This window comes from Chrysemys picta, chromosome 8, assembly GCF_011386835.1.
Source record: "Chrysemys picta bellii isolate R12L10 chromosome 8, ASM1138683v2, whole genome shotgun sequence".
Classification (NCBI taxonomy): domain Eukaryota; kingdom Metazoa; phylum Chordata; order Testudines; family Emydidae; genus Chrysemys; species Chrysemys picta.
This window is the reverse complement of record NC_088798.1, coordinates 44,870,286-44,891,681: the sequence shown is the minus strand read 5'-3', so window position 1 is coordinate 44,891,681 and position 21,396 is coordinate 44,870,286. Positions and strand designations below refer to the sequence as shown.

The 21,396-nt window shown below is 40.3% G+C and overlaps 1 protein-coding gene across 2 annotated transcripts in view; it reads right to left on the bottom strand.

Moving 5' to 3' along the window:
- Window positions 1–21,396, bottom strand: part of DENND1B (DENN domain containing 1B) — a 252,418-nt gene that overhangs the window by 21,439 nt on the left and 209,583 nt on the right. For both annotated transcript variants that reach the window (XM_008164283.4, XM_024102044.3), the window contains 5 exons: window positions 16,103–16,193; window positions 6,306–6,346; window positions 5,322–5,390; window positions 2,450–2,506; window positions 1,491–1,601 (listed from right to left, as the gene is read on the bottom strand). In XM_008164283.4, the coding sequence (XP_008162505.3) occupies window positions 1,491–1,601; window positions 2,450–2,506; window positions 5,322–5,390; window positions 6,306–6,346; window positions 16,103–16,193 (369 nt within the window). The remainder of the gene's footprint in view (window positions 1–1,490; window positions 1,602–2,449; window positions 2,507–5,321; window positions 5,391–6,305; window positions 6,347–16,102; window positions 16,194–21,396) is intronic.

The window sequence follows — 21,396 nt, the reverse complement described above, 5'->3', positions numbered from 1 at the left end:
ATCAATCTCTGTTATAAATACTACATTTTTAAAATTCTAAATGTATCTGCATATCTTCTGTCTCAACTGTCAAGGCAGGAAATTTAAACTATACAAGGTTCTTGAAAGAAAGGACACACTGTGTTAGTCTATGTGAAAATACAATGACAGCACACACTTGCAGACTTTAGTATTACTGTATTTAAAAAGAAACCTGAAAAACATGTTACAGAAGAGAATCCACCTACATAATTAAAATAGATCTGCCTACATTATTTATACCACTGGAACCAATGGCCTCAGCATTACCACACATTTTCTAACATTCTACTGAGCAAGTCATTAATCTACCCTAATTGTATATTAGTTTCCACAAACACTTTCTATTTTATCAGTCAAAACACCTGAATGCATGGGCTTACAAAATTAGAATTTTATCATAACATTATTATTATATATAAAGTAAAATAGTGTCAATAGTCAGGTAAATTCAACTGTCAATTTGAAGACCTACAGTACACACTTCTTATCTAAGGAAGACACATTTGTGGTATCAAAAGCAGGAGTTTGTATATATTATTAAAAATATATATTCTTATTCAAAAGGGATCACAAAACCCCCAGACTGTTTATTACTCTGTATAGAATAAAGCAATAATTCAAATAGAATTTGGGCATTTGGGAATTAGTACTGGGCTAAAACCGAGATATTACACCTGTTATAGAGAACCAGACCCATTAAAGGAACTGAGAACAGAAAGACAAGACATCTGACACAGTGTTAGTTACTTAGCAGTAAATTCACTATATGATAATCAGCTTGAGCAAGGTCTGAATTAAAGGCATGCCCTCTCTCAAAATCAACTGGCTTTAGGTAAAGTATTAACACATACCACTGTATTTTAGGGTTGTAAAAAGACAGTTTATCAGTGAAAATCAGCTTGGGCATACGTGAATATACCAGAATTCCTTTATTCAAAACTAATAAACTAATTCCTTTGGTCAAAAACTAATATTCATGCTTGATCTGATATGTATGTTTTATGCCTATGAAATTATTTATCTAATGGGAGTCCATAAAAGATATATACTACTAAGTAAACTTTTCAATAGATCACACCTTCAATATTCCTAGCATTTATCTGTTTTGTACTCTTTGTACTTTTAAACAGTATTTATTAAATAATTTTAAATATTTGTTTGAAAATATAGTCCTATTTCTAAGGATCAATTGTGATTTCTTTTCCTGGAGATGTAGCTGGCAACCTCATCTCCCTGCTGAATTTCCTATTTTTTCCCCTCCAGGAGGATGATATATGATAAGCCATTCTCTCAACTCTCAAAACAGCATATTATGCAAGCAGTATTATTGTGAATACTACTTATCATATTTCCTGAATACAGATGGTAATAAAGGTATTTACCATAATATTTTAACACACTACTGTAACAGGAAAACAGTTCCCCCCCATATTTTAAGAAAGTGATAGCAAAGGTTTCAGGTGACTTACCTGGGCAAGTCTTCGTTTTTCTGAGTTTCCTCTTTTCTGATTGTGTAAGGTGTACACTGGCGCACACTGTAGTACACCAGAGCTACAAGTTCCATATTCTTCATCACTCTCCTACACAACAGAATAGATTTAAAATCTCATGTTTACAATATTTATCTACATATCCTATGTATACATAGAGTACTAAAAATAATTTTGTTAATACAGATCATTTGTTACTAAATATTTGTCATAAGATCATATCTATTAACAAAATGAAATACAGCATTGCAAAAAGTTAATAGTTATCAAATACAACAGAGTGAAGTTTTCAAATGAAGCTTTTAGAATGTATATAAAACAATTTAAATCCATTAATGTTTATGAAATATTTTTTTAAACTTTATATTTGAGAAAAGTATAAAATAACATTGAAGTTAGTTCCCCCTTCTCACAAGGATAATCATAAGTGAAGAAATAAAACTCATTAGGAAAAGTGTCCTTAAATGCCTAAATCAAGCTTCATTCTGATATTTCTATGTTATTTTTCAAAGTTGAAATGTTTCTCTATTTTAAAACATTAACATTGTGCTCGGATCTTATGAATCCAAAACAGACAACTACACCTTCTGAATTACATTGTACTGCAAGACTGTCCTGTCTTAAATTCTCAGCTTGAAGCAAAGACTTAAATTGTGATATCAAAGCAATCAACTTTATGAAAACATACATCCTGTTAACGTATCTTTGAAGATCTCTGTTGTTCTATGATAAAATATGCAAACAATAAAGAGATTATTCAGTGGATGCATAGAATGACAGATAGTTGCCAGAGGGCTCGTTATGAAAAATGTATTGTTGAACAAAGGGCTAAGCATATTTCAAAAGTCATTAAAAACACAAATCTCATGTGATTTGTAAAGTATAAGCTTCAAACTGATACAAGAAGCAAGGTAAGAAAGTAAAATTGTATTACATACCTTGTGTTTTAACTTACTCCTCACTTCTTTTATTCCCTGCTTTGCATGACTTTTTGCCTAGAAAATTAAAACAAAAGGACTTAACTGGTGGCGCAAGAGATAGGCTTTGTTCAAAGAATATGCTTTATAAGGCCTACTTAATGAGAAATATTTTTTAAAATTTTATGTGATATAAGGATAATAATCTCTATCGCTAATTTCACCTGGGCTGTATCAGTTTGCTATACTATGCTAACAGCAGTCAGTTAGTAAGAATTGTGCATACATGCCAATGTTGTGAAAACATACTAATTTTGCAAATGTATCCTCACCTATTGCTAAAAATGAACCATCCTATTGGTCTCTAGTGTCCATCTCTTTATTTGAGATGGTCCTTTAAATCTGAAGTAGTATTTTAATAGCAACTCATGTTGGAAAACTGTTAAGATTTTCAAGCTCACTGCTATAGTGTTCCAGTCTGGTAACTTGCAAGGCAACATCAATCTTAAAAGAAATGAAGTGGTTTTATATGCAGATGGAGAATTTCTCCAGCGTTGCTGAACAGCATAGTGCTGATAGTTAGGGGGAAACTGTGTGCATTAAAATAGGCAGCCAAGTCCCATGATTGTTCATGACAATAATTTGCACAGAAAATGGACCCAAGGGCATCCTTCTATTTAGAGATGAATTACCATTCTAGATGACAAGTAATTATATTCTAAATTTTCTACATTTTATTTTTGCTAGAAAAAATGCTAACCTGGTCTTAAGAGAAATAGGAAAGTTTTCCTTACATGAACCGTGTTAGATTCAAGTTAACTTTTAGAACCAATTTTCAAAAGTAGCCTTGAAAATTATGCCTATGACTTTTCACATTTAAGGGCGATATATGAAAAACTTCAGACTACACATGAAAATCAGTGACACACACATCTTAATTATTGATTTTGCACCCAGGGAGATGTAGTTTGTGGGGAGAGTTATGAGTGTTTCCATATACAGATGCCCACCGACCTACACAATTGTTCCATTCCGGAAAGCCTTGTGTAACTCGAATTTTTCGTAAATTGGAAACGTATACCCGTACGTTACGCAAAAATTTCTGCACTTGAAAATCCTATTTCTGGCTTATGGAACTTTTTCTGTAAGTGCGAATTTACGTAAGTCGCATCTTGCGTAACCTGGGGAGTGTCTGTACAACAACTTGGGATAGTTTTGATGGCCAGATTAGGGAACTTTTGAAAATGTGACCCTTAAATCATAAGCTCAGTAGCTCAATAACAAGGCAACAGGGTGCCATGTAGTAGATGCATGCATGTATGGAAGGGGAAAGGGCAAGAGAGGACATATAGGCCTGCTCCTGAACCTTGATCTATGCCTGAACATGCACAGATTCCCACTGAAATTAATAAGGCTTCTTGCACACAAGGAGTCTGCTGATACAGAAAGTTGTAGGATCAGGGACATAATGGGCAAAATGGGTAGCTGGGAGGAAATCATGAAACCTCATCTAAGCTCATGAAAAATAGAGGAGGAGAATAATTTCCTGCTAGCCTGTTAATGAACCATTTTTAAATTATAAATGAGTGGGTGGTTATACAGTACCTTTAATTTATTTACCTGTTTCTTTCCTCATGACTTTTGTGAGAGTTTGAATTGATGTATAATTAAAAATTCTCTTTTTAAGTTTTATTTAAAATCTACTAGCATCACACTGTAGCACTGATTTATTCAGAACTACTTACTATGCATCAATCTAAAGAGCCCTTGGAAAAGCCAAAAGAAAGGCAGAGAAGATTCTTCCCCTGTGTGCTTTGAACCCAATCTTAAAATACTTATTGTGTCATTTCTTACGAGCTACCACATTGTTTTTATTCCCTGGATAGTATCATGTAATTCACATTCTTTATGATCTAGGGATATTTAAAGATCATTTAAAAACTGGACTGCTTGTCAAACTGAAGACATAAAATTAGTTAAACAGCGTGTGGCAAGCTGGGATGTAAATCTTCACTGCACTAGCCTGCTGCGCACTGCCAGTGTGGACCCTGCTACCACGCACTAAAAGTTCCCTAGAACACTTTGATCCTATTCCTGTTTCAAAGCGGGGTAGATCAAAATGCATCAGGTAACTTTTACATGCATGGTTCATGTAGACAGTTAGCATGTGACATGCTAGGGCGGTACAGATTTACACCCCAGCTTCATCTAGATAAGCTGTAAATCAAGGGCCAAGAGTGCAAGTCCATAGCTTTTTGAATTAGTGCTATTTTATTAACACCATAACAATAAGTTTAAAAGATGCTCATACCCAGATAAGGAATAGTTTGCTTAGGGTGGAAGTTTTGGACTGCAATTGTTCCTTGCACACAATATATATGCTTCCCAACCCGCTTTGGATAGGATACCACTCAGTGTCAAACTGGAGTCCTTAGGGACATATTGTTATGTACACAAAGACTCCTTTACACCACCTAGAACTATACACAACATTTATACGGACTTTTACTTTACACTGCCAGGGAGGAGTAAAGGGGCCTTAGTATAATACTAAGTAGTAATGAGATTTAGTATTTTCAGCGTCCATATTTTAAGATCATCAGTTAAGTAGAGGTTTTCAGCTGTATTTCAAATATGTAATAGGTATTCAAATAAGCATCTACAGTATATTTTGAATGAAGCCAAAAATAGCATACTGAATCACTTAAAACAGTAACATGGAGTGGTTATTGTTCCCTCACAAGATAGGAATAAAAGATGAAAACAATTTCTTAGGCTGTAATGTTTTTCTGTAATACATATTGGAACTACACAGCTTTTTCAGTTTTTGACAATAACTGGAGATTGTAGGTGGTTTCTGTAATTTTTTATGCACAGATTGTGTTGATCTTACAAATTTGTATGCTGTCTTCACAGCAGGGCTGGCTTTGGTCATGGCTGTGTTGATTAGTGCACCTCCTTTCTGAAACATACAAAAGCATATTTTAATAACCTTTATAACAAAGATTAAAAGTTAAGAATAGTAAGAAAAATAAATGACAGGCTGACATAAAATAAAGTAGGAAAATAGTAGCCCTCTTTTTAAATTAGGAAAAATTTCCACAGCTGCATTCTATCTACAACCTGCTGTCTACATCTACACAAGGTTTACAGTATGTCATTATCATGGCTGACACATATTTATCAATGCATTCTAACATAATGACGTATTCTCATACCCATGCATGAACTGTTACCACGTTACATGTAATATTGGAAGCTTTCCTTGGCTTATTAATGTATATATTGTATTATTTTAAAAAAACTATTTCTATCACATTGAGGTAATCATGTCTTATTTAATCACAAGAGTTTTGTCTAAAGTACTAGATTTTACTAATCCTCCCTAGTAACAATGTTGTGCAACAAAGGTCCTCTGTTAGTCAGACTATGTAAAAACATTATTAACCAAACTGCTGTTTACTAGAAGTGATAAAATTCCTATCAAATCCTAGTGCCACACCTAACTCACAGTTATGGAATGTAACACAATACCGCGTACAGAAAAATCCTTGGCTAGATGAACAGAAAAACATTCTGTGCTTTTCAAAATTTGGCATTTATTTTGTGCATGAGACATTTTCTCATTTTTAAACTAATATAAAAATATTGTCATGACACAGACACTAGTTTATAAAAAAAATATTTAGGTAAAAATAACTTCCTTACTAATGTAATATGCTTTCTCTGTTACATTAATACAAGGAACACTACACAAATTTAGAAAATGCGGCTAATTGACCATATAAAGTCAAATATCCTTTTAAAGCTCGATGTTCAGTATGCTGACTTTTACAAAAATAAACAAACTAGTCAAATAAAAATAAAATTGTTATACCTTTACTGTATGCACCCACTGCTGATAAGATCTTGAATTTCCTGAGATGTGAAGGTAAAATAAAATAAAATGGTCAGAAGCACATTCAACACATTTTTGGGTGTTCCTGCCCTCTCCACAATACATTTTGTATTAAAAAAAAAATCCCATAGATTGTTAAACATGCGTTTGAATCTTCTAATACTGTGAAGAAGGGAAATCCATGTACACAAAAAGCAAAACTGGGGTTTCCCTATTATGAACCCCTCATTTTCTTTCCAACAGTGCTTCTTTTTCACCATACCCAATTGTTTTCTCTGAAGAAAACTGCTAACTCTGATTCAAGTATGAAGAGAAAGGACAGTTACCTGTTCCGTAACCGGCATTCTTCGAGATGTGTTGCTCCTGTCTATTCCACAGTAGGTGTACGTGCTTGCCACGTGCACCGGTGCCGGAAGTTTTTCCCTTAGCAGCATCTGTAGTGGGGGAGCACCGCTGCGACCCCTGGAGTGGCGCCGACATATCACGCTATAAAGGGGGCTGCGTGCTCCCGCCACCGTCAGTTCCTTCTTGCCAGACAACTCCGACAGACGGGAAGGAGGGGGATGTGGAATAGACAGGAGCAACACATCTCGAAGAACGCCAGTTATGGAACAGGTAACTGCCCTTTCTTCTTCGAGTGATTGCTCCTGTGTATTCCACAGTAGGTGACTCCAAGCTATACCTGACGGAGGTGGGTAGGAGTTCTAAATGATAAAGGTTAAGGGTTACCTGGGCGGAGCACCGCCCTACCAAACCCGGCATCGTCCCTTGCTTGGGAGATGATCGCATAGTGCGATGCAAAAGTATGGACAGAGGACCACGTAGCAGCCCTGCAGATGTCTTGAATAGGGACATGAGCCACATAGGCCGCAGACGAGGCCTGGGCTCTCGTCGAATGTGCCTTAACAATAGCAGGCGGGGGAAGCCCAGCCAGGACATAACACGTGCGTATGCACGAGGTGATCCAGTGGGAAATCCGCTGGGTGGAAACCGGTTGCCCTCTCATGCGCTCGGCCGTAGCAATGAAAAGCTGAGGGGATGCCTGAAATGGCCTTGTTCAATCTAAGTAAAAGGCCAGTGCCCTACGCACATCTAGCATGTGTAGGCGGCATTCCTCATTGGAGGAATGGGGCTTAGGACACAAGACTGGCAGGAAAATGTCCTGGTCCATATGAAACCAGGAAGGCCGGGTGCGGGCGAAGCTGTACCTTCCCCTTATGGAAGACAATGAACGGGGGTTCCGAGGTGAGCGCCCTAAGATCCGAAATCCTGCGGGCTGAGGTGATAGCCACCAAAAACGCCACTTTCTCAGACAAGTGGGACCAAGAACAAGTGGCCAAGGGCTCAAAGGGAGGTCCCATGAGGAGTGACAGAACCAGGTTCAGGTCCCAAGGGGGAACCGGTGGTCTAGCATAAGGGAACGCTCTGTCCAAACCCTTTAAAAACCTGGAAGTCATGTGGTGGGAGAACACTGACTGTCCCACCACCGGAGGGTGGAAGGCCGAAATGGCCGCCAGGTGCACCCTGATAGAGGAGGGGGCTAGCCCTTGGGTCCTAAGGGACAGGAGGTAGTCCAGGACCAGCTGGAGTGGAGCAGACGCGGGGGAGGAACCTCTCTCCCTCGCCCATGAGGAGAACCGATACCACTTAGGCTACATCTTCACTACCTGCCTGAATCAGCAGGTAGAAATCCATCTCTTGGGGATCGAATTATCGCGTCTCGTCGGGACGCGACAATCGATCCCCGAATCGATGCTTGTACTCCACCAGCGCAGGTGGGAGTAAGTGCCGTCGACGGGGGAGCCGCGGAGGTCCATTTCCCGCCGTCCTCACAGTGGGGTAAGTCGGCTCGGATACATCGAATTCAGCTACGCTATTCGCGTAGCTGAATTTGCGTATCTTAAATCGACCCCCTCCCCCGTAGCGAAGACGTACTGTAACTACCTACCTTAGCCAGGTAGATCCTCCATGTGGACGGCTTCCTGCTTTCGAGCAGGACCCATCTAACCTCCCCTCCTCCGCATCTAGCCACGGAGCAGCCACGCTGTCAGGTGGAGCGGGGCCAGGTTGGGATGGAGGAGACGACCTCCCTCCTGGGAGAGAAGGTCCGGCCGGAGCGGCAGCCTGCGGGGGGCGGGGGGCCGCCAAGAGTTGCAGTAGGGTTCCGTACCAATGTTGACGGGCCCAATCCGGCGCTATCAGGATAACTCTCGCCCCGTCTGGCTTCACCTTCTGTAGGACCCTGCCTATGAGGGGGAAGGGCGGGAAGGCGTACATCAGGAGCCCCAACCAATCGAGCAGGAACGCGTCCATCATGGCCCCATTGCCTTCTATCACCCTGGAACAGAACCTGGGACAGAGGCGGTTCTGGGCGGTAGCGAATAGATCCACCTGGGGAGTGCCCCACTGAAGGAAAATCCATTCTGCCACCTCTCTGTGCAGGGACCACTCGTGCTGATGTGAGAACACCCTGCTCAGGCGATCTGCGAGCATGTTGCTCTCGCCGGGTAGGTGGAACCTGGAGGAGGATGTTGTGGGCTATACAGGACTCCCACAGGAGTTGGGCTTCCTGGCATAAGGCCCTGGAGCGCGTGCCCCCTCGCTTGTTGATGTAATACTTTGCGGTGGTGTTGTCCGTGAGGACTCTGACCACCTTCCCTTGTAAGTGCTGGCGAAAGGCCATGCACGCCAGGCGCACAGCCCTGAGAGACCGGAGGTGGTGGCGCCAGCGCCACCCTGTCATTTATGTGCAGGGTCAGTTCCTTGGGTGACCACATACCCTGGGTCTTGATGTCCCCCATGTGGGCTCCCCAGCCCAGGTCTGAGGCATCCGACACTAGATCTAGTGAGGGAGACGGGCCTCGGAAGGGGATTCCCTGGAGCATGCTGCTCGGAAGGGACCACTATTAGAGGTCTGCAACCACCATTGGCAGCACCGTGACAACCTTGTCCAGGCCGTCCCTGGCCTGGGAATAGCGAGAGGCCAACCAGAGTTGGAGGGGCCTCTTCCGGAGCTTGGCGTTTCGAACCACTGTGGTGCATGCTGCCATGTGGCCTGGGAATAGCGAGAGGCCAACCAGAGTTGGAGGGGCCTCTTCCGGAGCTTGGCGTTTCGAACCACTGTGGTGCATGCTGCCATGTGGCCAAGGATTTGAAGGCATATCCGAGCCGTGGTTACCGGGAAGGCCGTGACCGAGGTGACGAGGCCTCTGAGCGCCTCGAACCTGTCCCTTGGAAGGGAGGCCGTGGCCACCTGGGAGTCCAGCAGCGCTCCTATGAATTCTATGCGCTGGACTAGAACTAATGTGGATTTCTCCTCGTTTACTACTAGGCCCAGAGCGGAGCAGGTGCTACTTGCTGCTGCACCTGGGACCGGGACTTGCCCTTGAGCAGCCAATTGTCCAGGTAGGGAAAGACCTGCAACCTTCTCCTCCTGAGGTGGGCCGCTACCACCTCCATATATTTGGTGAAAACCTTGGGGGCCGTCAAGAGGCCAAAGGGGAGGACCGTAAACTGGTAGTGGTCCTGACCCACCAGGAAACGGAGGAAGCGCCTGTGATGTGGAAGTAGGCATCCTGAAGGTCCAGCGCTGCAAACCAATCCCCCGGGTCTAGGGAGGGAATAATAGAGGCTAGGGATACCATGCGGAATTTGCAGCGTACCAAGAGCTGGTTGAGCTTCCGCAGGTTGAGGATGGGCCGAAGCCCACCCTTCGACTTCGGGATGAGGAAATACCTGGAATAGAATCCCTTGACCCGGAATTCCCAAGGTATCCTCTCCACGGCTCCCAGGGAGAGGAGGCACTGTACTTCCTGACCCAGGAGGAGCGCATGTTCCAGGTCTTCTGCCGATTCCCTGGCTAGAGGGCAATTGGGAGGGGGCGAAACAAACTGCAACCTGTACCCCAGGGATACAGTGTTGAGAACCCAGCGGTCCGTAATAATACGGGACCATTGCAAACGGAAGGCAGGTAAATGATTTGCAAACCTGAACTTTATTAACTGGGGTGGGGAGGGTTAAACTGGCAACAGGCCCAGTGACCCCCCGCAAGCAGTCAAAAATGCCACTTCCCTGGCCTCCTGGTCTTAGAGGGCCCCGGATGAGGGGCCAAGCGGGATTGGTGTTGTGACTGGCGCCTCTGCTCCCGCTGCTTCTTAGGCGGGGACTCATATCTACCCCTAGCCTGTGGAGTGGAGGTGTGAGGCCTGGGCTTGTCCTTGGCCGGCGGGACGTACAGGCCCAGCGTCTGCAGGGTAGTACGGGAGTCTTTCGTTGTATCGGAGGCCACCTGGAGTGCCGCTTTAGCCGCCGCCGCACCCTCATCCACAAGGGCCCGGAACTCCTTCCTGTCCTTCTCGAGGAGGGAGGGCTCAAACTTGGCAAGGGACCGCCACAGGTTAAAATCATATCTGCTCAAGAGTGCTTGGTGGTTGGCCACTCTGAGCTGAAAGCTCGCAGACGAATAAATTTTTCTCCCAAAGGAATCCAGCCTGTGAGTGTCTTTGTCCTTAGGGGTAGGAGCGGGTTGGCCGTGCCTCTCTCGGTGGTTCGCCAACTCCACCACTAGAGAGTTCGGAGTTGGGTGGGAGTATAAGTATTCGTGCCCCTTTGTGAGCACAAAGTACTTCTGTTTGACCTTTTTGGAGATCGGACAGAGAGATGCTGGGGATTGCCAGAGGCCAGTAGTAATACTGGCCACCCCCTGAATGGAGCGAAGACACTGAGTATGTGGATTGCTTCTGGGCATAGGATTGCGACAAGAGTTGCATGACTTGAAGCCTGGGCCACGGGGCATGCCCCGAGCCCAGCAGTAACAAAGAAAAGTTCAACAAGTAACTTCAGGGAAAGCTGGATACTACTAAGGCTAGAATTGCTGCAGCAAAGCTGGAGCACAAGTTCCGACTACCTTCACTGGTGGCAAGAAGGAACTGAGGGTGGAGGGAGCACGCAGCTCCCTTTATAGCGCGATATGTCGGCGCCACTCCAGGGGTCGCAGTGGTGCTCCCCCATTACGGATGCTGCTAAGGGAAAAACTTCCGGCACCAGTGCACATGGCGAGCACGCACACATACTGTGGACTACCCAGGAGCAATCACTCGAAGAAGAAATTAAAGTCGCAATCAAATATTCAGACTCACTAAAAACAAAAGAAAAAAATAATAAAAGTCTGAAGGAGGGATGTGTATATATTGTGCTAAGAATATATCTTGCAGTGAGAAAATGAATTGTGCTGCAGACACTACCATCTTAATATCAGAGGGAAAAGGACTAGCAACAGGAACAAGGACCTTAATATTGCGTCACATCTCCCTTGTAGGGAAACCCACTATAAATTACATGTTCTTTCTTTCACAGTGTAGAAGGCAAGTGGATGAGTAAGACAACATAGATAAGATCATTGGGTGCTATTATATTATTAAATTGGTCACAAAAGATACGCTAAAATTTGAGAAGGTGGTTGAGGTAGAACTGAAACAACAGCCTTCCGAAGACACTTCAATTGAACCTGCAAGACTGACTTCCTTACCTTTGAGAAATGTTAAGAGTAGCTTAATCACCTGAATTTACGGATATTGTGAAGTGCAATGATAGTTACCATGAATTAATACTTCCAAGCAAAATATCTGAGATCACAAAAATCATGTTGCTCAAAGAGATAATTTATCAACTTTGCAAAGAACACACTGATATCCTTTGACAAAATATCGGCTTTTTAACAGGAGATTTCAAAAGTTTAAGCTTTGAAATAAATCTAACAACTAGAACCTGGATTGGCTGGTGGAAAGCCAAAACACCAACAACCTAGCTCTCATCGAACGTGTCTGAGGACTAACTGGATAACTGTAAAAGGTATTACAGCAATTTCTGAAGGAAACAAGTGAAGGGATTTAGCTGTTTGGACTTACAGAAATGCTTTCATTTAAATGTTCCATACCATCGCACTAAATTCCTTGCAAGTAATTCTGCAATACCCAAATTCTCAGAAATGGTGCAGGGAGTGAAAGAGATGCCAAGCTGGAAAAGAGAGCTTACTAGCATTGACTGTGCGCTTATCCCCAGCAGAAGTGCCTTAACCAATACGCTACATTCACAAAGTTGTCCTTTTAAGATTGACTGGGCTCACCTAGTGTTATTGGAGGAGACATAGTATACACACAAACACTATTTCCTCATCATAAAGTAGAATGTAGCCACTACTCATTCACTAATATAATGAACTTGCTAATGTAACAATTTAGCACTCATGGTCATGGCAAACTTAACCACATAATCATTTCGGGCTTAATCAAAAACCCATTGAAATAATGGACTACCATCGGCTCTTGCTTAAGAAAGAAATTCCTGCACTTGAAATATGTTTATCAGGGCCCCTCTGAATTCCATTTGTTACCAGAGATTACAGTGGATGAGATTTTGTAATTTAATAAGAGATTTATTAGACCAGTGCACTGGTGGGAAGACTTGCAGATCACAAATCCTTCCAAAGTTCTACCATTTACTAGTCAATGAGTGAAGAAAAACAGATACATACTCAACCAGGGAAAACATGAAGCAAACACCATGTATGTGGAGCCAATATCTGAACTACCTCAAATTTAAATAGGAAATGTTGAATTCTTATTATAAAGCTCACATTCCCAACAGAGGTTCAAAGTCTCTTGACTTCTTCACTATTAAGTAGAATCTTTTTCTTCTAGTAGCTCCAAGGTTGTCACCACAACTAAAAAAATTAGTGTACTAATAAAATACGAATGCTTGCTGATATTTTCTTCCCTTATTTGCCAATACATTCTGGTTATGAAAAAAAACCCTCTCTGGATGAGTAAAATATATCTGTAAAAATTATTACCAAGCCCCAGTCCAAGAAAAATTAGGTGATAAGTGCAGATTGTTTGCTGTTATAGAAGCAGGAAAAATTCCCAGTTAAATTTCTTGCTAATACTTATTTATATATGAAGGCAATTTGCTGGGAATTACAAGACTTGTAGTTTTTATTTCTGAGCAGCCAGCTGTGACCAGGGGCCAACAAGTTTAAATAACTGTGCATAAAGTTTTAACTGAACAGCAGCAATGCAACACAGGCTGACACTGGGTTTTAGGCTATTTTCCAATATGACCATATTAAAGAAAGTTCTACTGATAAAATTCATTTCATAGGTTTTTGTCATAAACATGAGTTTTTCCATCAATAAAAAATGCTTTTCCTATTGTGAAAGGGAATGCAGTGAAGCATACTGTGAAAGTGTGTGAGAGAAAAAAGAAGAAAAAGCAGATGGCCCAAAGAAAACATAAAGATGATTACCAATTGGTAGGCTTCTGCGAGGTAGGGTGTTGAACACCTGATTCTCAACATTATTCCCAGGTCTTTGACTGCAATGGCATACCCTTCCCCATTCCCTGTCTCCACTTTACATTTACCTTGCAAAAAAATTGATTGAAAAAAGTTTTGCAGCAGGTGGGGATCAAACTTTCCACTATCTAACAGAATTGTTTTTTCATGTGGCACACCTAAAAGGTACAATAAGGACTCAACAACTCTGCCCCTCCAGCAGAGCTAACACAGAGTAGAAGAAAAAGGCCCCAGGGTGCACCATCAATAATCCTAGCAGTGCACTGAAAGTTACATTCACACTGATGATTCTTATATTTACCTCTATAGGAGAATGCATGTGAGGGAAGGTGGAAACTTGTGAAAAAGTTTTAATGAGAATGTTGCATGATACAGAATGCCATTTTGATATGGTACACAATTTTTTTCATCCTTCAGACTGAAAAAGTGTATTTTTGAATCACTATATTTAAAGAAAAATCTATTTATAGATATATAACTGATTAAATGCAAGCATTGCTTCAAATTTGCAGTTAAAATTTCTACATAGTTTAGCTATGTTTGTATTTGTTGGAAAATGCAATAAAGTATTAACAAAAATGGAGAGGCTGAAAGAAAGTCCTTTCTTTTGACTCAATAGCATGAAAATCTTATCACTGTTCTTCATGATGTCTTCACCTGCCCCTTCAACAATGCATAGGTTACTTTGACTTTTAGTGACCTTTCTGAAAGCTGGTATCCACCCAGTTTGAACCAATGGCAAAGTTGATGGGATTTAACTATGAAAAATACCACAGTTCTACCCCATTAGTGTCACAAAATGTCACCCTCAATTCCATACTTGTTGCTCTGCCTGCACCTCATAATGATAATGAGACAGCAGTTATGTAAATATTGAATATGTGCCCTAAGCAATTTGTTCACAACGTGGTACAGCTTGTCTGACTTGAAAATTAAGGCTACAATAAATTCTAACACAAAACTGCTAGTGAAGGTGAACATTCCCTCATGAGCATAGCCAGATAAGCCATGTGGTTAACAAAACATATCAATGTAGAGCCAAGAACCTAACTTTATCCAAGTTCTAATGTTATTTCACTGCACCCTTTTGACCTCTTAACTGCAAAGAGCAAAGGAACTTTAAGCACTGACATTACCTATCTGAATGGACATGTCCACTGCATAAAAACTATTCATAAAGTCGTATGAGTAAGTTGCCCTAAAAGGAGGGGACAGACTAAATCTTGGTGTTACTGACATTCTCTCCTAACCTCTTCAGGGAAAAACAGACTGCAGGCCAGATCTTAGCAGAAGTCTAGGAAGATGGGAGAAAGAAAGGAGCAAGGTCACTTTATAGTCAGACTCTAGACAAGTAGGCTTCTATGTCGAGAGTTCAGAGGACATAGCCCAGAATCTCTTATGGTGGCTCTGCAGGACAAATCCTCCATTGGCCAGATCTGCTAGCTCAAGGGTAGCTTTGTAGCATAAGACTGTCACAAAGCTGCCCTAAGAGACACGATTTGATTCAACTCATGCAGTTCACATTTATACAGAAAACTGAGGTTCTGCTATGAAAATTGACTGTAAAAATGGCATTGTGGGGGCTCACATTTATTGTAGGAAATATTGCTGGTTTATAACTAAAAAGGTATAACTGACTTGCTATGTAACTGGAAATGATTAGACAATCCTGTTGGAAATGCAGAACATGGAATTGGATCCACCTTATGCTTTCTTAGATGTGCTGGCTTGGCAAGGCTAGCAGGAGTTAAAAGTAGTAAAATTTATTTCAGTCACTGAAGTCAGTGGATATGACTGGATACAAACAGGAAATAGTAGGTATGCTTAGGAAGAAGACATACTTTTACACTGTCGCCTTTTAGAGTAGAACTGCACATTAAGATTATTTATTTAAGCATAGTACATTTTGCTTGAGATAGTAATTACTCATATTTTGGAGAAATTTGGCTTAGGTATATTGCAAAACTACATGAGATATATGAAGGAATTTTTAAAAGAGACATTAGAAAATAACTAAATTAACCATTATTAAAAAGGAAAGGAACTAGGGAACTAAAGTCTTGTAATTATTAAAAAAAATATACTTTAACCAGTAAATATCTAATCAGTTATTAAGCAAGCCAATACTTTAAAAACATCTAATAAAATCTATTCTGACCTTGATTTTATAAAAACTAATTTATTAAAGTAAAACAATTCCATTTATTTTCATTTAATGCACTGGAAATGTTTGGCTAAATAGCTAATTAGTTATTCTGCTACTGATATATAATGGACTGAAACTCTGCTAAGAATGAATCAGAGGCATTTAAACCAGATAAGTGCTTATCTGACTATGTTCAAGTCAATATGATATCATCCTCAACAGTTCCTGTGGAAGAGACAATGATATATTGAAACAAATGCTCCTGAAATAATTCTGTACCTCTACAGAAGCCTCCAGAAGTGATCTCTTCTTCAAAAGCATCAGAGAACCCTCTTCCTGCATTTAGCTTTGCTAGTCGACCATCAATAAACTGGAATATAAAAAACATTAGTCAAAACTATGTTGACCTTTTCTTAGGTTTCATGTAAAATATCTATGTTAACAAGAATATAACAGATCACAAGAATGCTGTAATAATTTTGGATAGATATTGTAACAGTGGATATAAAGACAAGTGGCAGAAATATTATCACCATTGTACCGGTGGTTTTAGTATTCTCTACTAGTGTTGTTTGTTGTGTGTGTGAACAAATATAAAACTTGAAATATTTTAAACTAACAAGGTCATTCCCAGAATGAAATTCCAAATCACTTGTTGCTTTGAAAGTATTTTAAGTTGCTTTCTAGCTCATTCTTTTTCACAGCAGATGATGTGAAAGTTTATTAAATTTATTTCATAACAAATGTTTAATTTCAGGTTTAAAATTATAATCACTTATGGAAATTGAGACGTTCACTCATGTTGTGTTTGAAGGGTCATGAGCTGGCCTCATCTGTCTTTCCAGATAAGTATCACTGAATCCGAAGAAAAAGCTAGTTGAAAAATGCAGAAGATTTGTAGTTGAAATCTGGACAAATTTTGACCATCTCTAGTGCAAAGCAAGGCTGAGCTGGGATATCTGATGCCCACTGACTGTGCACTTGAGAATTCTGGCTGAGGATTGAAACTCTGCTGGCTGAGGAGTTATGCAAACTGAGAAGAGTTTGGATCACAATCATTTTATATGGACGGAGAGAAGCTGGTAGCTGCAGCCTTTAAAGAACAGTGGCAACAGGAACAATAAGCTTAGAAGGATATTTCATTTAAATGTAGGAGAACTCAATGCACTGAGTGCCAAAATAGAAGTACAGTACTGTGTAATACAGAACCATATTTTAAGCTTGACCTCTGCCAGTCTACACCTGCCTGCGTGCTCATACTGATCCATATAGACATACTTTTCAGGTGCAAACACATACATGCCTGCTTGTTTGAAAATTCTAACACCTGCACATTTGTGTGTGTGTGCATGAATCCATGGAAGTGTCAGAATTTTCACCCACAAAACAACTTTCACTTAATGGGATTTGCAGATGTCCATTCTAACACATGTCCATATTTCGCTGCATATGCCAGTGCATACATTTGTGTTTGCATATATGTGCATGCAAAGGCTAAAAATTAGGCCCAAATATGTTAGAAACAAAGAACGGTGAACATAAAATAAACAATCATCTACTATAACCTCCCAGAAGAAATGAACACATTCTTTTAAAGACTCAGTTTGCTTTTCAGGATTAAGACAGAAACACTGGCATTTCTAGAATGCTTTCAAGAACTAATCTATGCATTTTAGTATGAATAGGCTAACTCAAGTCTGAGCAGAGATTAATTGAGAAAACATTTTACTGATTATTCGTTTTCTAGCAGGAGTTACTAGTTATTCACTTTTACTAAAATAGCACATAGAAGTTAACAGAAATTAATTATTTGGCTGAGTGTCATACATTATCACAGATTATCCAAACAGTACTGTCAGTGGCAATCTGATGCTTGTCAATGGATAGACTGATGACATGAAACAAACCCCATTCTTCAAGTACAAAAAATTCCAGCAGCAATAATAATAGCGCACATGCTATTGAAGATAATCATTCCCTGTTTTTTCTTGGCTAGACTCCTTTTTATTTTTTCATTCTGACTCCAAGTAGGCTTCTTTCCAAATGGGTTTGGTTCATGGTCAGACCACTATGGGATCACTGGATTATTTCACAGTAAGAAAAAGAGATAAGAGCAATAAGAGCATCTTTAGCTACTGCTGTGCAGAAAACAGTCGTTGAACTGCAAGACATTATCTCTTTGGGGAAAGTTATGAATTCACTCCATGCCATAAACCAACGCATGATTTATGGGCACGCTCATCATTTGGTAAAGTATCAACAGAAAATGGAGAGGCTGACTTTTAGTTTTCAGTGCAAAGATTAGTCTGGCAAAACATTTAAAAGTAAATACTGCCAAATATAACTGTTAACAGAAACGATAGAAACTTATTTGAAGGAAGTGATAGTATTATTAATTATATTGAGTATCAGAAGTGAGAGTAAAGCCATTCCAGTTTTTTTTTTAAAGTAGTACATAGCAGAAAGCTTGGGTAATGTTAGTAAAGCCCAAGTATACAAAGCATGGCTCTCTGTCCCCTTCTGTAGGCTGGACCTCAGAAAGACTTCTGAGTCTGTATTGTCTTTGAGCTATTAGATCAGGGTCTTTTAGTTAAGGTGGTAGAAGCTCATGCTTTTAGATCCACAGAACCAGAGTTTGATACCCACTATTGACAAACCACTCAGTGGCATTGCATAATTAACACAGAAGTAAAAATACTTCTCTGCAATTTTGCTTCTCTGAAGACATAATTCTGATAGGATTCTTCCTTTGGGTCTTAGCTCCTTAGTAAAACAATAGCAGGACTTCCAGAGTTCTTAAAGAATTTCGCCCTTTGAGGATACAATATGAGCCAATTCTCTTGGCCACTGCCTGTAGCGAACAGCCAATTCATTTGGTTGTGCAGAAGACAAAGCTCCCATGATAAGCCAATTCAAAATTAGGTAACACAATATGCTTCAGAGGGAAAAAAAACAATCAAGTACAAGAAAGAAATCCCTTAAAGAAAATAATTTCCACCCTCTGAAGTGACGTGGGCGAATGAATGAAAATCCTGGTGTAAACTGTATCTTCAGGGAAGCAGAATTACAGGTACGTAATTTCCGCTTCTCTGTAGATATAATCTGTGAGTATTCTCACTTTTGAGGAGGAGGAAGCTTGAGGAGTGACACACACAAAAAACAGGCAAGGTTGTAACAGCTTCTGCAAAATCTGGAGGAAACAGTTTCATTTCTCATGAAGTTGCTGTCTTGATGCCCCTTCATAGTGGATATGTATCTGAGTCCAGACAGCAGTCCTTATCACCCTGAACTTCTGCCTGCTCTGACTCAAACAGCTAGAATTATGTAGGTGAAGTGGTGGCCTGGAGCACCAACAGAACTTCATAAAGCATTCACATTGCCTTTGCTGGAGCCACTAGGGAGGCTGCTAGCACTGAGTTCCTGATGCTCACTAGTCTTGGCTGACTCAAGGTTTTTCTTTCAAGGGTTTACACTTTGAATGCTCTAGCCAGGTTATTCTGTGCTAGACTTACAGGTGTTTTCCTGGGATGTTCCAAGAGGCTTGAGAGGTGCTCCCCATGTTTCCTTATCACATAGGGTGATATCTGAAAGCAAGTCTAACATTTGTGCACTGGGGTTGACTTCTAGGCACAGTGCAAAGAGCATGGTTGTCTATAATGAACATAGTTCTGCTGCATGGCTTGAAGCTGCAGAACAGGGCTCTTTCCTCCTTTGAAGATGGGGTACATAAAAAGAAAAAGTATGCTGGAAACACTAAGTGGTTGCTGATGCAACGAGAAAGGAAAATGTACATTGGAGCCCCAAAACAATAAACACCAACACACTAAAAAGATGCATCTGAGTGCTCAGGCAAAGGTCTCACAATTCAGGCAACTTGCCGAACCAGCTGGATGATTGTAGAAAGAATGAAAAAGATATAAGCAGTGGGAAAAACTGGAGCAATGCAGAGTGCAGTGAGCAAAAATGCCAATATGTTATACAATGGGGATTTATAGTTAACAGTATGTACCTTAGAAAATCTCCATGCTGTTCCAGATATTCCTTATGACTGAGTTATTATTTTCACTGGACACCGATCAAAGATATTTAAGGTCCAAAATACAACTACTTATAGCTGGTGTTTGAAGCTGGGAACAAGCAGTAGCTAAACTTCAGACTTTTAGCATGAGGTTTAACAACAGCAATATTATGTCATCCTAATAAAAGGAGAGACTTCTCAGGACTGGAAAAAAAGCCAGGGTATAGATACCATATATTAATAAGCCATCCTGAAAGGCTGAAGAAAAGCAGTGGTAGCAAAAGGAGTAACACAGCCATCAAATCTAAGAAAATACAAGCTAAAGAAAAAACTGGCAGATCTGACTTATTTATTTAAAATATGGACCTCTTCTCAGCCACAAAGCTTTATCTACTGAAATTAAATCTCCTCTTAGAACTAAAGAATAAAGCTATCTTGGTTTTAAACACAAAAGGTCTTGATCAGGGCTGAGGGAAACTCTAAAAATCTAGTCTGCAAATGGGTTATAAAAAAGGGCACCAAATGCCCTCTGGGCTATGAACCCTGTTCCATATAAAAATGCTTTTAGTTAAAATATTGCCATGTCAATGGGGAAGTATAGCAGGAGGAGGGCCAGATTCTACACTAAAAATTATATAACTGAGAAGACTTTAATGGTTCCTGTTACGAAGGGCAGCAGTCCCCTGCTGACACCATGAAAAACCTATTCTAGTGTGTCTTTAAAAATAAATTTAATCTAATCTGGGACCACAAACCCTGATATGCATAAATCATAATTGTATTCTCACTGCATAGTGTCACTTCAGGGCATAGTGAAGGTGGTTAGATTTCTTTTAAATTTAACCTGAACTCTGAATTTCCAGGACTTATTTATGCTTGATTTGAGGATCATTACAAGACTCCTGTAATGTGTACCCTAATCAAGCTTAATGCATTTTTGTCTTGAAAATATCAGTTTTTAAGCAGACATTCTAATTTCCACCTATGAAATTTTATCCTGGGATTTGAAATCTGTGTTCTCTGTGGCTAATGCATCATCATCAGTAACAAAGAATATGTCAGTCAAAGCCTGCCCTCCATTACACCAATGCTACACCATTGACTTCAATAGAGTAGTGCAAATGTGTGTGTGAGCAAAAGTTTGCCCTGCAATTGGAGTATAGTTAACATCTCTGATGATGAAATGATCCAACTGCCTCTCCAACAGATGCAAGGCCAACAGGAGGAAAAACTAGTTAAAAAATGTTTTTGTCACTAAAGTGAAAAGATCTGACACTGAACATACACAAGGAGCAGATCTGCTGAGTAAGAATGTTAAATTTGTACAAGGTCACTTCTTAGAGTCAAAACAGTCAATACATTAATAATCTAAGAAGCTTTAGGAAAGAAAAAAGGCATCTAAAGACAGAATGCTGGCCCTTTTTGGTTTACTTAATTCCAATGACTTCTTTTTTTACTCCCCCCTTATTCCTTTTCTTTTCCACAAAACAAATATAGGTATGTCTTGAATTTGTTTACAGACTACTAGTTAAATGTCAGCATTTGCGAAGTTATC